At 36.5% G+C, this 21009-nt stretch overlaps 1 protein-coding gene across 2 annotated transcripts in view; it reads left to right on the top strand.

The window, feature by feature from the left end:
• IL1RAPL2 (interleukin 1 receptor accessory protein like 2) overlaps positions 1-21009 on the top strand; it is a 1037032-nt gene that overhangs the window by 588422 nt on the left and 427601 nt on the right. For both annotated transcript variants that reach the window (XM_074207403.1, XM_074207404.1), the window contains one exon: positions 9826-9979. In XM_074207403.1, coding sequence (XP_074063504.1) covers positions 9826-9979 — 154 coding nt within the window. The remainder of the gene's footprint in view (positions 1-9825; positions 9980-21009) is intronic.

The following is a 21009-nucleotide window of genomic DNA, read 5'->3' as shown; positions in this document are numbered from 1 at the left end:
GGCTTCTAGCAGATTCTGAAGGTCTTTCATTGAGATTGCTCTAGATTCATTTTTCATTAGTCCGGTGTGTGCCAGAAAGATTGGACTTTTAATTACATGGATAGTTCTTTAGGTGGGATGATTTGCCAAGCTAAATAACCACTGTGTATGTATGCACAGGATTATAGGAGTTAGGTTTAGAATTGCTTAGTTATTTTGCCTAAGACTTAACGCAATTCAATGATTTGTCCAAGGTCGAGTTAGTAGCAGAATTGGGTTTCAAATTATCCTTTGCATTCGCAATACAGTGACTTTACCACTGTGCCACCTCCCACCCTGTGCCAGAATGAATTCCTTCATGGAAAATTGGTTATGTTCTTGAATAACTAACTTCTTGTGTCCCATAGGTGCTCAAATGAATTGGAGTGAAAAGTGGTAAAAATAGTTATGAGAAATGGCTCTTACTGAACTCTTTTCTGTCTTTCTAGTTGCCTATTCACAGAAAAAACTGTGAGCCAAGTGAAAGATGGCAGTGAGTTTGTTGAATTATTGTATACCAGAAGTCAAGGACATTTTCGACTATCTCATCAAATTGATGAGGCATTTTCCATGGGTAGAAAATTGTGAGTCACTGAAGTGAAGGAACTTGTCCAAGGTCACACATCAGGTTTCTAGTAAAATGAGTTCTAGGAAGGCCCAGGAGGCCCTGACTTTCTGTCCTATCTTTTTTTTTTGCAAGGCAAATGGGGTTAAGTAAGGTTTGCCCAAGGCCACACAGCTAGGTAATTATTAAGTGTCTGAGGTAAAATTTGAACTCAGGTACTCCTGACTCTAGGGCCAGTGCTCTATCCACTGCGCCACCTAGCTGCCCCTAAGTTCACATTCTTTCTGTGATTCTCCCCCTTCCCCTCACCCACTGCCTCTGCCATAATACAACCAATGTTACTTGTTGAGAAATCAGTTCCTCTTCAATTCTCATCAGTCCTCTCTGCCTTGGACACTGACTCTTGGGATCATAGATGGGATCCTAAGTCTAGTGCATTAAAGGACTTCAGAGTGTATTAAATCCCACATCCCTTTAGAAACCAGGAGGGACGGGAATTCAGGGAAGCCTGGACAGATTTGCATGAACTGATGCTGAGCTAAATGAGCAGAACCAGGAAAACATTGTACACCCTAATAGCAACATGGGGGTAATAATTAACCTTGATGGACTTGCTCATTCTAGCAGTACAACAATCAGGGACCATTTGGGGCTGTCTGCAATGGAGAGTGCCATCTGTATCCAGAGGAAGTGTTGTGGAGTTTAAACAAAGACCAAAGGCTATTATCTTTAATTTAAAAAAAAAAAAAAACTTATCGGGGCGGCTAGGTGGCGTAGTGGATAAAGCACTGGCCTTGGAGTCAGGAGTACCTGGGTTCAAATCCAGTCTCAGACACTTCATAATTACCTAGCTGTGTGGCCTTGGGCAAGCCACTTAACCCCATTTGCCTTGCAAAATAACCTAAAAAAAAACTGTTATCATGTTATATAATTTTGCTATCTCTTATACTTTATTTTTTTCCTTAAAGGTATGATTTCTCTCTTATCACATTCAGCTTAGATCAGTGTATACCATGAAAACAATGTAAAGACTAACAGAATGCCTTCTGAGGGGCGTGGGGGTAGGGAAGTGAGATTAGGGGGGAAATTGTAAAATTTAAAATAAATAAATAAATTTTTTAAATATCCCATACCCTTATCTCATAGAGGACAAAACTGAGCCCCCAAGAAATTTGCCCAAAGTCACACATGTGATCATAGATCCTAAAGGAAATTCAGTGGGCTATATACATCGATAACTCATTTTACAGTAGAAGAAACAGCCTTAGGGTTCTCCAATGTGAGGTAGCATCTAGTCCACAATTCCTCATCTTGGAGGGTTGTCTTAAGCACTGAGGAGTCAAGTGACTTGTCACACAGCCAGTGATAGATCGAAGACTGTACTTGAATCCAGGGCTTTCTTACTTTGAAGCCAGTTCTCTGTCCATGCCTCAGGGAGGCAGCAAGGTGGAACTGCAGCAGATAGAGCACTGGTCTGGGAATCAGGAAAATTCATCTTCCTGAGTTCAAATCTGGCCTCAGACACTTCCTAGCTGTGTGACTCTGGGCATGTCACCTCACCCTGTTTGCCTCAGTTTCCTCATCTGTAAAATGACCTGGAGAGAAAATGGGAAACCACTCCAGGTCCTTTGTCAAGAAAATTCCAAATGGGATCATAGAGAGTCTCAAATGACTGAAAAACAACAACCATTAGATCCTTTCATCCGTGCTTCTCATTACAGATAGTAATCCTCTGAACCTGGAACTGAACCCTGCTCTTTCATCATTTCCATGCTGCCTCTTTGAGGAAGAGTATTCCTAGTCTGGTCCTGCTTAGGCTAGCCCAGAACACAGAGTTAGCCTGATCCCTTCCCAGATAGTTTTCTTCCAAGGGGTTCTTGCACCCAGAGTGCATTTGGAGGGTCAGCAAAACATTGAACCCAATGAAGAGGGATAAGAGAGATAGATCAGCTTTCCCCCATGGATAGGAGTCATTATTCCCTGGGATTAGAGAAGGAAAGAATTCCATGATGGTCAAGTAAAATAATTGTGCAGTAGGCTGAAGAAGTAAGGAAGGTTTCTGAAGAAATGCAAGCATAAAAGCAGATTCAGACAGATTGACCTGCTCTCCTGTTGGCCAGGGAGCTGTTGGCAAAGTGACAGAGCCATCTGACTCTGATAAAGAAGTCATCTGGCATCCAAGGTGCAGTTCAGCAATCCTCCCCATCCCACCACCACCCCACCATATGTTGCCAACGAGTGTGCTACTCTCTCCCCTGTCTCAATATGCTTTTTATCAATTAATTTGAATTTTTGGTGGTTCACAGTTAGCTCTCTCCAGGAGTACACCATTCCATTTGGAAAAAGGTGTTATGGTGGATGTGGCCAGACTAATAAACTCAATAGAGGGGAAAAAGTCATTTAAGTGAAATGAAACATTCCAGGTAAACTTGATATTTGTGCAAAACATTCCAATTTTTGGTGCTCTTCATCTTGTCTTTTTAAAAAGGCAAATGTGGTTTGGTGAGACATTATGGCTCCTTAGACCAAATGAAGTGGAAATGCTTTCACGGCAAAGCATAGCACCTCTTAAGAATCGAGAGGCAACAATTTTGAGAAATATAGTAGGAGAACATATCTAAAAAGCAATGAATGGTAAGGCAAACCAGCCAGATTGAGTTCAATTTGCAGCTCTATGAGTTCAGGCAAGTCTTTTCATCTCTCTCTTTGTGCCTATTTCCTCATCTGAAAAATGGGTGTATCAATGTGTACATTATTTACTTCCCAGAGTGGTCACTAGGAAAAATTGAGCAAGTTTGAGTTTTATTCTTAAATGGAAATCAAGCCTTATTTGAGGATCCTCACTTTCAAATTTTCAACCTTGGGTTTCATTTTCTTGAAAGGAAAATGAGCTAAGAAGCTATAGTGTGAGCAGAATGGCACCTTTAACTTTAACTACTCACTTCTTTCTTAGTCCGTTTCCTCATCTCGAAGGATTAGTCATAGTACCCACCAGATAGAGTTGAGGATTAAATGAGATTACATATAGTTTGCATTGCATACCTTAAGGCATTATATTACCTTTCATTTTTGTCTTGTGAATTTGCCTTAATCTCTGTACTAGACTTTTATATCCTTGATGATTATCCTTCATTTTTAAGGATTCATTTTGTTCCCTTAGTTTATCTTTCTGTAAAATGGGGCTGATGATAGTTATTTTGTTGTTCTTTAGTATCCAACACTTCATGACTAAGTAGACCATAGCACTCCTATACTGTCCATGAGATTTTCCTGGCAAAGATACTGGAGTGGCTTGTCCTTCCCTTCTCCAACGGATCAAAGCAATCAGATGTTAAGTGACTTCTCCAGGAACTCACAGCAACTATGTGTCTGAGACTAGATTTGAGCTCGGGTCTTCCTGACTCCAGGCCCAATGCTCTATCCATTGAGAAATCTAGCTGCCTTATCTCACAGGATGATCAGGAAAATCAAATTACATCCTATGTACAATACACTGCAAACATTGATGCGCTATGAAAATGTTAAGTATTCACATTAGCTATTTTTTTTAATATTTCTATCCCCTTCAATGTCTAACATACGGTCCTGTACATAGTAGGTCCATAATAAATGTAGATGGTATGTACATTTGAATTAGTCTCAAGCAGTAGCACTTTTCCCTATAGATACAACTAAACCTCAGTCTTCAGAGTTACTTTGTAGCCTTGTTAGAAAAAAGGGGGACAGGGCAGCTAGGTGGCCCAGTGGATAGAGCACCAGCCCTGGAGTCAGGAGTCCCTGAGTTCAAAGCTGGCCTCAGACACTTAATAATGACCTAGCTGTGTGGCCTTGGGCAAGCCACTTAATCCCATTTGCCTTGGAAAAAAAAAGAAAAAGGGAGACATAGTAACTTCCACCAGCCAGTGGATCTGTGTACCCCCACATGAGTTGGAGATGTCAGGATATCCTAATATCATTGGTCATGATGGACCTTCTAAGCTTGAACTCCAAGTCACAATGATATTTTGCTCTGGAGAGAGATATATTTGCTGGGGTTCCTCAACAAATAAGCTATATAAGAATTCTGAATCTTTAATCTTAAACCTATTAAAATGCCCAATTATTAATACATGAGTACTTTTCCTCCATTCAGTGGAGCCTGCCTGAACCTGAGAACAAACACATGGACTACCAGGTTCCTAGAAGAGGGAGAAAGACAGAAAGATAAAGGACATGAAAAGAGACAGGCCAGATTTCTGATGTACTTCTCAACCCTATGGAAAAAAGTGGAAAAGCAAAGATCAACAGAATCAAAGAATCCTATATTTCTCTACTCCACTAGAATGGGTGGGGCAGAGAGAAGGAAATTATACAGGGTGTCCCTAAAGTCTTTGGGCAATTTCAAACTCTAATCACATAAGAAATATAAATGCTACAAGCTTAGAGAAACATCATTTGAAAGTTTGATTATTTAAATTTATTTTACACTTACTTAGTTTTATGAATATTGAATATTTTTTCTTTTAATTTTAATGAGACAGGAGATCTTTTCATTATTCATTGCATGTGTGACTGTTTCTAGATGAAAATTTCTCAGACTGGCAGGTCAGCAGAAGAAGACCTTTATTTGGCCTACCATGGTTATAGGATAAATCCCTGTTAGACTTTTTATTGTGGGATCATGTCAAAACTGTCATATTTGCATCAAAATCTTGTATTTTACTTTATTCTAAGACTGGGATTGCAAATACAATCCATTCAATCATTGAACAATAGTTGAAAGTTTTTCAAAGGCTCAAAAAAACGACTAGAGTAATATCCCTTCCTTATCACAAATTTCTCCATCAAGGTTTTGATATATTGAGGATGGCATAAGAAATTTAGGGAATTTGGGGGGAGTTTTATAGGAGCTATAGACAGCCTATGAAGGTCAGCAAATGGTACAGAATTTCTCTTTTAAAGTTTAAATGTGTAAAAAGTTGAAGTTTATTAAAGGAACATGAAAATTTCAGACTTCTGGTATGAAGGGCGGGCCAAAATATTTTTCACAGATTTTCTAGATTGTGAGGACATTGTACCCCAGGCCCTGTGACGTAGAAAGATTAAATATATAGCATAAGTTGATAGTCATATTAAATTTTAATAAGAAACATTTAAGTAATTCATCTTCCAAATGTTTTTTTTCAAGTTTGTGGCATTTATACTTTTGAAATTATTAAAACTTAAACCATCTCGTCTAATACCAACTTCTCAAGCTCATTTTCAGAAAGAGAAACATATTGTTCAACAAAAAGATCAGTTTACCTAAGCAAATTTTGGTCATATGAGGAAAGATTAAAGGACTTGGCAATATTAATTCTGTAACAAAGAGACTCCATTTGGACTTTACTAATTAATCTTGCAAGATCTAGAGGAATTATGCTTCATATTGAGAATGGGTGGTTTGAAGATTGAAAAAGGATAAAGAGGGCATTGGCTGCTGTTTATCACAAGGTGTCCTCAGCTAACCATTTTCCATGGTAATGTCATGGTTAATACCTGATACCTCCCCTTTGTTTCAATGGGGAGGGGACAGTAAGAGAATCCACACTTCCACCACCTATCCTCAGCTAGTGGAGATGGTTCCCAGATTTGTCATGGACAGAGGGGGCAGTGTTTGATCAAAAATATGCCAGGCTCGCCAAGGAACCAGAGATATGGTGTCCACTGTTGGATTGAGGACTCATAGAATTTCAGAGCTGGAAGGGACCTCACTAGTCATTTAGTTTGGCCCTTCTACAGCTCGCTTAACAAGTGACCATCTGGCCTTTGGTTGAAGTTCTCCAATGAGATGTTAACTGGCTGCAATCTAATAGAGCCCATTTCATTTTTTCATGGCTCTAATTGGTGGGAAGACTTTCCTTACATTAATCTTAAATCCCCCTTGAAAAATAATTTGCAATAGTTGGTGTGTATGATAAAATTATCAGTGAAATAAATCATGGTAAAGGCTTTAAATAGTAAGAAGTTTACTTAGGAAACCCCTAATCTAAACAGAGTAGCCATTAAATTTACTGGACATTATCTACATTCCTTGATAGCCCCCCATTCTCTTGCTTCCTACTCATTTCTTGAAACCTTTGCCATCTGGCTTCTAACTCTACCATTCATCTCAAGCTGTTTGCTCTCTTGAAGGTCACCAGTCATTTCTTATTTGCAAAACCTTTTCTTAGTGGTTATCCTTCCTGACCTCTCAGGAGGTTTGACATCCCTCCTCCTGGATCCTCTTTCATTCTTTTCCTTCTCCAATGCTATTTTCACCAAATTCTCTTTCTGTCTGCCTTACTCAGGTCATGACTCTGACACTAAATAACTGTGTGACACTGATTAGGTTGCTTAACCTCTTAGTGCTCCAGGGCAATCTTTTTTTTTTCAAAAAGGTACCTTTCTGAATTGTTTGTGGATTTTTTTTTTGAGTAATCAGGGTTAACTGACTTGCCCGGGGTCACACAGCTACTATATCTAAGGCCAGAATTGAACTCAGGTCCTCCTGATTCCAGGCACTTTTCTGCATCCCACCTAGATGACCCCTGCCTGCATTATTAAAGGGAGTTTTCCCAACTGAAATCCCCTACTTCAGTAAAATAACAGGTCAGTCACTATCCCTGCTAATAATCATAGAATTTGGTTCCTTGAAGAAAACTTAAGAAATAATCAAGTCCAACCTTATGCAGCACCCCCAAGAAAAATTAAGCCAACTCTTCATAAAGAATTGTAGTGAACAAATTTGCAAGTGAATGAATTTTGCAAGAGGCAAGCATTTCCCTTGTTGGACAGCATAGGAAGTTCCTAGCAAGCCAAATATGGCTCCCTATAATTCCCAACCAATGCTACTAACTTTGCTTCTGATTTTCCTCACCCAGTACAAGTTTGATCTCTTTTTTTTAACAGAACATTTCTTCACGTATCTGATAACAGGGATCAGATTCCCCAGTTCCCTGTCTTTCCTACACACATACACACACACACACACACACACACACACACACACACACACACACACACACACCCAGAATCTCCACTGAGCTAAACATCTCTTGTTCAAAATCTCTCATTATCCTGGTCACCCTGCTGTGGACATTCTCCAGAGCTTGTCCACATCCTCCCTGAAACATGGACCCTAAAGCCAAACAAAATAATTCTGATGTGGGTTTCATGGACAGTGTTAAGTAGCTTGGTGGGGCAGACCAAAGGGACCAAGGGAGATGAAAGAGAACCGAAAGAGGGACTCCCAGTTTGTTTTCCAAAGAATCTGTCCCACCCCCCAAACTCCTGGCCCATTTTAAAGCACAGAAGCTTGGTTTTTATTTTCCTCCCTGCTACCAAATGCCCAAGGGGACTGTATTTTGGCTTAATGACCATCAGAATGTTTCATTGGAAATCTGAGCTGATCAGGATCAGAAACCAGAAGTGAGCATATTTGTGACTGGTTATTATATAGTGATTTTGCCATCCAGAAGGGGTAAGTGTGTGTGTGTGTGTGTGTGTGTGTGTGTGTGTTATGTGTATGTATTTGTGACTCTGTCTGGCTCTCTTCTCCCCCCTCCCCCCACCTCAACTAAATAAATCAAGTTTTAGCTCACTGCAAGTCTCCTAAAGGTGTTAAGTCACACAAAACACATACAGTAATTTCAGACAGGCTCTTCACTGTTTCTCTAAACATGACCCACATCATCACGATCACCACTTTGGAATAAGAGGGGGTCACGTCTAGAGTTCCTTTGTGGTATTACTTTCATTGGCTTTCTAATATTATAGGCCAGTTGTTGTCTTGGACATAAAGGACGCATCCCTTTTAAATATTATCCTCATAAACCAAAGGGCCATTTTCATTGTCAAAACCCTCACCGATATAATAGCACAAAGTGTGTTGCAGTGAATGAAGACATCAATATGGTGCGGTCACAGCATAGAGTTTAGGGACTAGACCTGTGATTTGACTAGTAGAAAGATTCCAAGAGGAGGAAACTCCCTCTACCAATGCAGATTGACTCTTTCTCTGCAACTTCTAGTCTCAGAAGATTGCCCAAGATTACACAACCAGTGTATTTCAGAGATGAGATTTGAACCCAAGGTTTTCTGGCTTCTTGGCCAGCTCTCTATTCACCATATTATACCAATTTTAGAACTATTTCCTTGTTTGTAGATTGCCAGTAAGATTCATGGCATATTAGAGGGGGAAGGAAGTAAATGCCAGCCATCTTCAAGGGTTTCTCTCTAGACCTTTTCCTTATGCTTCAATGACTTGTTAATTTGTCTTAAGGATTCCTTTTCTCTATCCTCTCACTCAGTACTTACTGACTATGATGGAGGGTACCTCAGTGGTACTTGGGTAGTGATAGTCACCAGAAGCCATGTGAATAGTAAATAACTATAGGTATATTGTGGGTAATGTCTAGAAGGAAGATGAAAAAACTTCCAAGAACCCAGGCCTAGCAGGTTATATCTCACCTTCTTTCCCCTCTGTTTAAATTCAAAAAAATGGAAAAATGGGTCCTGTCCACTCAAGCAGCTGAAGCATCATAACCTAGTAACAAGATAACCTCTGCCTCCCAGAGCTATTGGCCATTGAAAAATGTGACCCCCTTCCATTCATTCTTTGTTATTTCATGATAGCACTATGTCCTTCCTTTACCCAGCTACCTCTGGAGAAAACAAATCTGTAAGAGTCTCCCTGAGACTGATTTTAGGGCCTTTCTGAAATAGGGCTTTTGGCAATGGCTTCCCTTGCAGAGGTGTTGGGATGGACCATGAATAAATGATTGCAGAGTACTTTGCCAACTTCAGTGTCTGTATGAATGTTTAATGATGACTGTGCCTCCCCCAACATCAACTACATGACTAAGTGAACACCCTTTGCAGTCTAGTAGGAAGCAGCACTGCCAGACCAAAAGTATTGGGACATTCTAGTCATGAATATTCAGCTGTTCATTATGCCATACCTCTTTTTCCTGGCCTTCCCCTTGTTGTTTGTTTATGCTGCCTGCCTTCCAGCAGATACTTGCTCTTGGGGAAAGGTCTTCAAAATATATTTTTTATCTATGACATGGAAATTATCCAAGTCATGTACAATACCTACTGGTTTATTATGCTGTCTGGCTGTCTGAGATGCATATTTTGAACACCCCCAAAAAATAGCCATAAAAACAAAGAAAACTGTCAAATGGCTGATGCGGGACTTGGCGACCCATATCTCTCCTTACTGGCAACTGTTTTCTCTGCAGGAATGCAAGCCCAAAATGTGGAGGAGCGTAATTATACAGAAAGGCAATGCTCTTCTCATCCAGGAGGTTCAAGAAGAAGATGGAGGAAATTACACTTGCGAACTCAAATATGAAGGAAAACTGATCCGGCGTACAACAGAACTCAAAGTCACAGGTAGGAATAGTCTTCCGCCAAATTCCAGCAAGAGATGTTCAGGCACATTTGGTCTGGGAGGAAAGAATCAACTTTGCTGTGGAATGGGAATAGTACTTGCGAATCAAGTCAGTGGGAAACTCAGTTACTCCATTGCCCCAAGTAAAGACAAGGTATAACATGTGAACAGTTAAGACAGAGAACAAAAACACCTGCTCTGTTAACAATTTTCTTCCTTTATTTTTGGCAATTCAAGTTACCTCCCTGATCCTTGCCAGTGGCTGTGGTAGAATGCAGACAAGTTCCTCCATAGGACAGGCACTCAACCTGAGGTAGAGCCAAATGCTAGACAGAGTTGGCTATGTACAGCCCATCCATAAAATGAGCCTATAAAAAAGTGTTCACTGAGCCCTGAGTAAATGTCCTCTCACTTTTGCTCCCAAAGAAATGAGAACTAATTCTTCATTGTAAACAGTACAGACCCTGTGCATAGATGTATGTGTGTTGTGCCCCAAATCTGAACCACAGTTCTTCATATTAACCAGTATAGAATTCATTTGTTCTGGGGATCCTTTTCTTAGCTCACATTTAGAGCAATGAGTTGAGTCTCTGGAGTGGAACTGGCTACATCTCTTCCTTGGTCATCTGAGAATATGACTTGAATTGGTGGATTATCCCCAACATAAGTTCAAAGTTACCGATGACGCCCTAATATCTTTTGGCCAATTGATGTTAATTATTTTTCACAAAAGTAGATTTACTAAGAAGATATAGTAAAAAGAAAAGTACTAATGTCTTCCCTAATACTCTATACTAATTCAATCCCTGGGGAGAGTGGGTTCAAAATTAAAGCATGACTACAAAGCACTTGTCCCATTAAGTTCACTTTCCAAATGTATCATAATTAAAGGACAGAGGTCCTTCCTTTGCTTATAGGACTTAGCATCTTGGTTGTAGGGTCAACTCAGTGCTGATAATAGGTCTCTATTGCCTTTCAGGGCTACATAGGTAGGTTAGGCTTGACTGGCCACAAATTCTGTCCTGGACTCCAACTTCTGTCCTCTGTTAACTCTATTTTTTGAGGCTCACAAGGTCACAGCCCAATCTGTCCTCTTTTCCAACATTCGTTCACATGGGGCAGAAAAGACAGAGATGTAAGTAATGTCAGGGCCCTTGTCCTTTTGGTTTCATATCAGCTTAGATAGGGAGAAGAAGCCACTGGCACTCATTCACTTTTTGCACTAAGAGGTTTATGGCATTCCCTGCTTCCTCACCTAAACAAATGCAGCCAGGCAGAAAAGTGACTTAAATTGTCTCCCTTGGGAGCCTTTTATATGCATTCTTAATTGTAGCTTAGAAATCAGTCCAAGAGGCCTTTTCTTCACATAGTAAGCAGAAGGAAATAATCCTTGAATACCTGCCCATGCTTTCAAGTCTACATGGAAATTACATCAGACAGATCTCAAAAGGACTAGGTTCTCATTAAATAATCCTCTGTTACATCAGTAAATTTCAGGACTGGCTATGTTAGGAGGTCATGCTCAATGTTTATGTGAGGAATTTAGCTGTTCTGTAATGACTAGTTGGTCCTGATATTAGCCACTTTGTCTGGCTAGCATTAGGAATAGATGTTTCACCCTGTGGTTTTTATTCCAAGCTGATTTGAACTCACAAAAATGAGTCTTCCTCACTCCAGGCCCAGCATTCTATCTTCTGCAGCACCATTTAGCTGCCTTAGATAACCCTTGCCAATATTTAATTTTTTAAAACTCAAATTCAGAATGCTCATTAAGGAAATATCAAACCACATTTTTCTTAGATACAAATGTTCATACCAAAGTAATACCTTACAGAGCAACTCTTTTGTTTCTTATAGGAGGTTTCATATAGATCCTTCTCAGAAAGTTTAAATGAATGCCTGTAATCATACATCCATATTATTCCTCATAATAATTCATATATAATCACTTTACTGGGATAAAAAAAAAGTCTGCTTTTTGATTAAATTCTATTTTCCTCAACAGGAATCAAAGGTCTCATTCATGATGGAGCAGTTGAATGTAGATGATTACCCATTGTCATTGGGTGCCCCTGAGCCTTTCCATATTATTGTATTACTTGGGCCACAGTAACCCAGACTTCATCAAATGCTTGCATTGCATTTCCTTTTGAGAATCCTTTCCTTCACTTGGTAATGTAGTCTTTGACCTGAATACTGAGTTGGACCTAAATAAATTCAATATAAAGCATTGATTACATTCCTCTCTAACTGGAGGTACACTGACAACTGATTTATCTTGTTAGTTTCCCATTTAGAGGCTAGGAAAGCCATGTTAGTTCAACTTACTTCTTACATAGTTGAGAATAGGTTTGGTATGTGATTTTAATTCACTAGTGCTGCTATTGAGCGATGTTTTCTGCTTGTCTGAGCTGGTTAGCTTGGTTGATTAGACGGTGTTGATAATGAAGTCAGTGTTGTGGATTTGATTCCCCACATGAACCTGCAAGCTAGACATAGTGAAAATCACGTTTCACAGCTAGAGACTACACTGAACAGGAGCTATCTATCTTGTGTGTGCATTCAAATGATAACAAGGAGAATCATGTGAGAATGATCACTATAAAGCCATCTAAACTTACTAGTGATACAGTTCATAGTACATGGTCTACCCTCTGTGACTCGGAACTTACTCGTCATAGAAAATAGAATATTCTTTTACCCTGTGATTGTTTTAAGAGTTTAAGCTTCAACTAGGTCTTGATTAGCATGAATAATGAAATCTCATAAAGTGATTGCATTATTTCGATCTGCATTTCACATTTCCATTGGGCTGGAACCATTGACCATATTTAAATAATTATAACTTCAATGAACATGAATTTAAAAAAAAACATGTGATCTTCTCATAGAATTTATTATTTGCACTAATTGGGATCAAACTGTTTATGCTTTATTTTTAAATGATTTTTTATTTTTAAAGTGACCAAGAAGCAAGAGTTTGAACTTTTTATGTTGGTAATGTTATATAACTTGCATGGTAATTTATGTGCTCAGCTTTATGAATCTAGGTAATCCTTAATAATACCAATGGCATAGACATTCTTAATACATCTTCTGGACTTTTGAGTCGATGCTTTATGGAAGACTGATGAACAAGAATCACTAGTTGAGAATGGATGAATTGCAATCTACATTGGTGGAAGGAGTACCCATGCTAGTGAGATCACATATCCAAAAAAAGAATTGAAAGATGGTCCATCTTGTAAAGAGAAATTATTTACTTATAATCCCATCTTTTGCATTTCTGATTGTTAAAATGGAAATAAGGCTTGAAGAAATGGAAATGAAGCTTGAAGAATAGGTTTAAACCAAATAATTGAGGACCTTGAAGGCCAAAGTCTTTAGATTTCTATATTGGGCAACAGGGTGACTGAAGTATTTGGAGCAGAGGTATCATTTGGTGGAAGGGACTGGATACTAAACCTATGGTTTCACTAATAAAGTGAATTCCCAATGGAGATACCTCCCTAGGAGTTATTGGGAGACCCATTTTTTTGGAATTTATAGCTTTAGAGAACTGTGTAGAGCACCAAGAGATTAAGGCTTTAAGGGAATACTTAATAAATGCCTACTATGTGTCAGGCTCTGTGCTAAGTACATTCCAAATGTTATTTCATTTGAACCTCACAACTAACTTGGAGGTAGGTGCTATTATTACCCAATTCTCTCCCCCCCCCATTTTGCAGATTAAGCAAATTGGAACTGAAAAAAGTTAAAGTGACTAGGCCAGGGTCACATAACTAGAAAGTGTGTAGGGCTAGGGTAAGATTTGAACTCAAAATTTCCTGGCTCCAGATTCTGATACTGTGCTCTTAGCCACTGTACCACCTAACTACAGAGCTAGGGTAGATTCCACTCAGAGTTTACCACTTTAACCTGTTAAAGGGAGTTTTCTTCCAAAATCCACGAATTGATCTTTATGATGTTCTTTCATTAGACTTTTTCTTATAAAAACTTTAAAGTCAGCTGCCCTCCCTCAGGCTAAATTTCCTTATTTGTAAATGAGAATAAAAATGGGAAAGAACCTGCCTCCCAGGGTTGTGGAAATGAGATCACATATACGTGCTTTGTCAACTTGAAAGTGCTATGAAAATGTGTGATATAATTATAATTCATGCTGTTGCTTCTAGATAATCACTACTACTGATTAGCCCTCCGATGAAACATTTGAGAATTCTGCCCAAAAGTAAATGTTGAATTCACTTTCCTATATTTCACAGAGAGCATTTTCTTCCATTGGGAGGGAAATAAGCATGATTTTAATTCACCTTTCTCTAGTTCGTTAACACTGCTCCCATTCTCCATTACCTTTCAGAGATCACTGACAATGACTGAGCTATCATATATGTTTGTTCTTTTAAGATCTCTAGAATGAAATTCATCCAGGTTTGATAACTTGATGACACAACTTAGTGTGATCTTACTATCATTTCCATTATCTTGGGTACCCATGCCATATTTGGTCCGTCCTTTCCGATCTAAATATCTTCTTGGTAGAGAAAGGAGAAAAATAATGAGTTTTGAGTAGATCTACCTTCCCTCAGTTTTTTGTGTTATTATTCCATTTATCCTGAGTGGTAGCTTATTCTTTTTTTTTCTTCTCTGGCCTCGGTTCATTGAGCACTTTTGATACTTTTCTTAAATTTGATCATGCTATGCTTTTCCTTTCTTCCATATTATACATAGATAAATAAATAGACAGAAGATTCATTAAATTCTTACTGTGTGTGGGAATGTTCTGAGCACTGAAGATACAAGAGTTGCTAGCCTCAAGGAGCTTAGATTCAAATGGATAAAGACAACACATAAAAAGGAAGAGGGGGACTTCTCCGTCACATGAACAAAATGGAAGAATAGACATTTTCTCTTATCACTGAAACATCCCTCAAAAAACAGAAATGCAGGATGGCAAAATCAGCAATAGCAAATGAGTAATAGTAAAGAGACGAGTAAGAAACTCCTTTCTAAATATATGTAAGGATTTGCATGAAGATGGAAATCTGGTGGAGGTAACAGTGAAGAGGAGGATTTAATTGTGAACAGAACCTTTGGTGGGACTACTTTACAACATGGGAGAATAAATGAAAGGAGAAGACCAGGAGAAAAGTGTTTCAGAGTCAAATTGATGGCTAGCAGTGAGGCAAAGATGACCCTTGTGGTATCAGAAAGTAAAGAGCCTATAGGCAAGTAGATGAAAAATGAGAGAAGAATTGAAAGGGTCAAGGAGTTGGGGAAGGAGGCCTTGTTTTAGTGGAAAGAAGGGGTTCTCCTGATGAATATTGCTAGGAGACTGAAAGGAATCATAAATAACAAGTGAATATTACCAATAAACTGAAACAGTCCAAATGTTTAACAGTCAAACTCATCAAGGAAACTTCTGAGCCACTAGAAGGCCTAGATAGTAATACAACAGTGACAAGAGACTTTAATATACGTTCCTTATTTTGGGATAAGTTTAACAGAAAGATAAGCAAAAAGGAAATTATGAAACTAAGTACATTGCTGAAAAATCTAGAGTTGTAGAAGATGAATCATAGCATCTAAATAGCAAAGTTATGTATTTTTCAGTACCATATGGAACTTTTACAAAAACTGACCATGTACAAGGCCACAGAGATATTACAAACAAATATAAAAAGGCCAAAGTATAGAAATGCACCCTTTACAGATTAGAACTCAATAAAAAGTAGTAATTTGTTCAAAGATCACAAATAAAAAATACAGAATCAAATGTAGATTTAACAGTGAAATAACAATGAAATGCAAACTAATAAGTGAATCAAAGAACAAATCAGAGGAACAATTAATAATTAATAACAATAAAATGATACTGATGAAACAAGCATACCAAAATTTCTGGAATACAGATAAAACAGTCCTCTGAGGAATGATCATATCTTGGTAAGCATACACTAATAAAATAGAAAAAGAGAAAATTAATGAACTGAATATGTATTTAAAACATTAGTCAATAAATAAAAAATAAAGACAAGACAAAAATAAAAACAAGAAAATACTTAAAATTGGAAGAAATAAAAATAAAATTTTCAACAAAAACCCATATAAATGATAAAACTAAAATACTAATAGAACTGACAAAATCTTATCTAATCTGATTTAAAAGAAGAGAGAAAAATCAAATCAATAAAATAGCAAAAGAGCATGGCAAAAATCACTGAAAACCCCAAAGAAATAAAAGTAATCAGAACATATTATACACACTTATATGCTAACATAACAAAGAAGACAAAAGAAATTGAGGAATGTCTTCAAAAACATAAAATACTCAAAAACTCAATCTCAGAAAAGGAAGTAGATCCAGTTGTAAAAGACTTACCCAAGGAAAACCTCCTGGTAGTGATGAATTCATAGGAGAATTCTTTCAAAATTTTAGAGAACAGTTAGTACCCAAAGTTTACAAATTATTTTCAAAAATTGAGAAAGAAAGCACCTGACTAGAATCATTTTATGAAGTGAATATAGTACAAATATAGTGAAAATAGTACTAATAATACTAAATATCTAAACCAGGGAAGATAAACTAAATAAAGAAAACTTATAGGCCAATATTTTTGACTGACTCAAAAATTTTAAGCAATATCCTGTTAGATTGTAGATTTAGCCTAAGAAATCATTCATTATGACAAAGTGGAATTCAAAGCAAGCATGCAAGGATGGTTCAATCTTAGGAAAACAGTGACTATAATTAATCATATTAAAAACTGAAACATCATTATCATTTCAATTGGTGCAGAAAAACATTTGATACTTTTTATCTTAAAAACCCTTTGATGTATTTGCATAGAAATTTTTTTAAATTTCATAACATCTTTTTAAAATCAAAAAAAGCATCATATGTGATGGCAATACACTAAAACAGTTTCCAGTTAATATAGGAATGAAGGAAGCATGCTCATTCTCCCTATTTTTATTTGCTAGATTTCTGGAAATGTTGTTAACAGTAAGTAATAAAACAAAAGGAATAAAGGCATAAAGAAAAGTCAAGAAGAGATAATAACTATCCCTATTTGCTAATGGCATGATGGTTTACTTGGACAAATCCTAGGGAGTCATCAAAGATTCTGATTGAAATTGATAGCTTCAGCAAAGATTCAGAATATGAAATAAATCATCAAAAAACAATAGCATTCCTTTATAGCAATAATAAAACAGAAGCATTAATAGAAAAGAAAATTCTTTTCCAAATAACTTCGAAATACATAAAATATATAAATAGCTAAGGATCAGCCTACCAAAGCACATAAAAAACATAAAAAAACTGTAGACTCAATTACAAAGTACTCTTTAAAGAAATAAAGAATAACAAATAGTTGGAGGAATAGACAATGCTCATGTCTAGACCATGACAATATAATAAAAATGACAGTACTACCAAATTAATTTACACTTTTTAAAAATATATTTATTTATTTTTGACTTTTACAATTTTCTCCCTAATCTCGCTTCCCTCCCCCACCCTCCACAGAAGGCAGTCTGTTGGTCTTTATGTGGTTTCCATGCTATACATTGATCTAAGATGAATGTGTTGAGAAAGAAATAATGTCCTTAAGGAAAATAATGGAATATAAGAGATAGCAAAATTACATAATAAGATAGCGTGTTTTTTTTTTTAATTAAAGATGCTAGTCTTTGGTCTTTGTTCAAACTCCACAATTCTTTCTTTGGATAAAGATGGTATTCTCCATCTCAGTTATTCTAAAATTATCCCTGATTGTTGCACTGATGGAATGACAAAGTCCATTAAGATTGATTATTCAACTCCATGTTGCTGTTATGCTTTACAATGTTCTTCTGCTTCTGCTCAACTTGCTCAGCATCAGTTCATGTAAATCCTTCCAGGCTTTTCTGAAATCCCATCCCTCCTGATTTCTAATAAAATCATGGTGTTCCATCCCATCCATAAGCAATAAGCAACAATTTGTTCAATCATTCCCCAGTTCTTAGACATTCACTCGATTTTGAATTCTTTGCCACCACAAACAAGGCTGCTGTGAATATTTTTGTACAGGTAATGTTTTTACTTTTTTTCATAATCTCTTCAAGGTATAGACCCAGTTGTGGCATTGCTGGATCCAAGGGTATGCACATTCTTATTTCCCTTTGGGCATATTAATTCACCCTTTTAATGTTATCCAAATCAAATTATGAAGGGAATAATTTATAGAACTTCACAAAATTATTTAAAAAATCATTTAGCAAAACAAAACATCTAGAATACAAGAAAAATGATGAAAGAAATAGGGATTAAAGCAGAATATTACCTCTAGACTTCAAGGTATATTATAAAGCAACACTCATCAAAACCAACTGATATTGGTTAAAAAATAGAGGTAGATTAATGGAACAAAGGAGATTCAGAAAGAACACTTCACAATAAACCAGTGTTTGGCAAAGTAGAAAACATAAATAACCTAGGAATAAGCTCCCTATATGATAAAAATTTGAAATTAGGCTTAGATCAGCACCTTAGATCCCATTCCACAATTCATTCTAAATGGATCTATGACATTAATATAAAAGATCATACTATAAAATAAATCAAAGAGAAACAGATCATATACCTCTCACAAATATGAGTAGGTGATATTTTGTTAAATGAATAAAGATATTGATAATTATAAAAAAATAGATATCTCGGATCACATATTTGTATATATGTATTTCTTATATATTTCCCAAATGATAAATGGGCAACATATGTGAATAGTTTTCAAAAGAACTGCAAAAAATTTACAATCCCATGGGGAAAAAAAATCACTAATGATAGGAGAAAAGAGTATCAAAAAAACCTCATGTTTTTTACCTCACACCCCACAAATTGATAATAATTTCCCAAATCATAGTAGTAGTTGATGTTGGAAGCACTGTGGAAAGATAGGCACACTAATGCATTTTTAATGGAGCTATGAAGAGGTCCACCCATTTTGGAAAGCATTTGGAAATTATCCAAATAAAGTGACATATGTCCATATTCTATGACCTTGAGACTCACTTATTAGGTATATACCCATGGAAGCCATCAATATGTAAAAGGTCCCTCTTTATGCCAGAATACTTATAGCAGTACATTTCGTGACAGTTAAGAATCAGATATAAAGTAGTATTCATTAATATCTAAACAAATTGTTGTACATGAATGTAATGAAATATTACTATGCTGTAAGAAATGATGCATACAAATATAGAAAAGTATGGAAAGACATACATGAACTGACTCAGAGTGAATGCAGAAAACAAAGCCATGAAAACAATATATGCAGTAACTATAACAATGTAAATCAAATCAAAAATAAATGTTAGTTTGTCCTTCCATTTTTGCTGAGGATAAATAACTTCACAAGGTGTGGTCTTGACTTGTACATAAGTAGAATTTAAGTGAGGCAGAGTTATTTATCAATAACCCATAAGGTGACTCTACACATGGACATCACCAGATAATCAATATAGAAATTAGATTAATAATATACTTTGCATCTAAAGGTGGAGGCTTTCTATAAAGTCAGTTAAAACAAGCTGACTGTTACTCAAATCATGAGGTACTTACTGCAAAATTAAGATCTTAAATTGAAGAAAGTAGGGAAAAATACATAGGTATGACCTAAATAATATCCTTTATGAATATGAAGTGAGGGTGATGAATAAATTTAAGAGATTACATCTAGTAAATAAAGAACCTGATGGCTACAAAGAGAGATGAAGTTTTCTTAAGTAAGCAATTCAAAGAAAAAGAAAACAATAGGATGGGAAAGACGAGACATTCCATCAAGAAAATTAGAGATGAAGGAGCTATTTCATACAAAAGTGAGCATGATAAAAGACAAAAAATGATAAGAGATTTAACAGAAACAGAAGGGATTAAGAAAAGGTGGAAAGAATCCTTATCTCAGACAAAGCAGCTGCAAAAATAGATATCATTAGAAGAGATAAGGAAGGAAACTATATCCTCCTAAAAGGTACCATAGATAATAAAGTAATTACAATACTAACCATGTCTACACCCAATGGGATAGCATCCAAATTCATAGAGAATTTGAAAGAGTTACAGGAAGACTTAGACAGCAAAACTCTGCTAGTGGAGACCACAACCTCTTGCTCTCAGATTTAGATAAATCTAACCATAAAATAAACAGTAAGCAAGTTAAGGAGTTAAATAGATTTTTAGAAAATCTAGACATGATAGACTTATGGAGGAAATTGAATGGGGATAGAAAGGAATGTGCTTTCTTTTCTGCAGTACATGGCACTTACACAAAAATTGACCATGTACTGGGGCATAAAAACCTAATGATCAATTGCAGAAAGGCAGAAATAGTGAATACATCTTTCTCAGATCATAATGCAATAAAAAACCATATGCAATATTGGGCCGGGGAGATATAAACCCAAAACTAATTGGAAGCTAAATAACCTCATTTTTATGAGTGGATCAAACAACAAATTATAAAAAGAATTAATTATTTCATCCTAGATAATGACAATAATCAAACAACATACCTATGGGATACATTCAAGGCGACTGTCAGGGGATGCATGAATTCAATAAATTAGAGAAAGAGGAAATCAATGAACTAAATATGCAACTAAAAATTAGAGAAAGAACAAATTAAAAAACCTCAATTAAGTATCAAATTAGAAATTCTAAAAATTAAAGGAGAAAATAATAAAATCAAAAGTAAGAAAACAATTGAACTAATAAAACCAAGCATTGATTTTGTGAAAAAACCAATAAAATTGATAAACCTCTGGTCAATTTAATTTAAAAAAAAGAAAGAAGAAAACCAAATTGCTAGTATCATAAATGTAAAAGGTGAACTCACCACCAATGAGGAGGAAGTTAAAGTAATGATTTGGAATTATTTTGCCCAACTCTATGCCCAACATCACATTTATATTTAATAGTCTAAGTAAAATGGTTGAATATAAGTTTACACAGGTATCTCAAGAAAAGAAATTCAACAAACCATTATTG

This window comes from Macrotis lagotis, chromosome X (genome assembly GCF_037893015.1).
Source record: "Macrotis lagotis isolate mMagLag1 chromosome X, bilby.v1.9.chrom.fasta, whole genome shotgun sequence".
NCBI lineage: Eukaryota > Metazoa > Chordata > Mammalia > Peramelemorphia > Peramelidae > Macrotis > Macrotis lagotis.
This window is presented reverse-complemented; position numbering and strand designations above follow the sequence as displayed.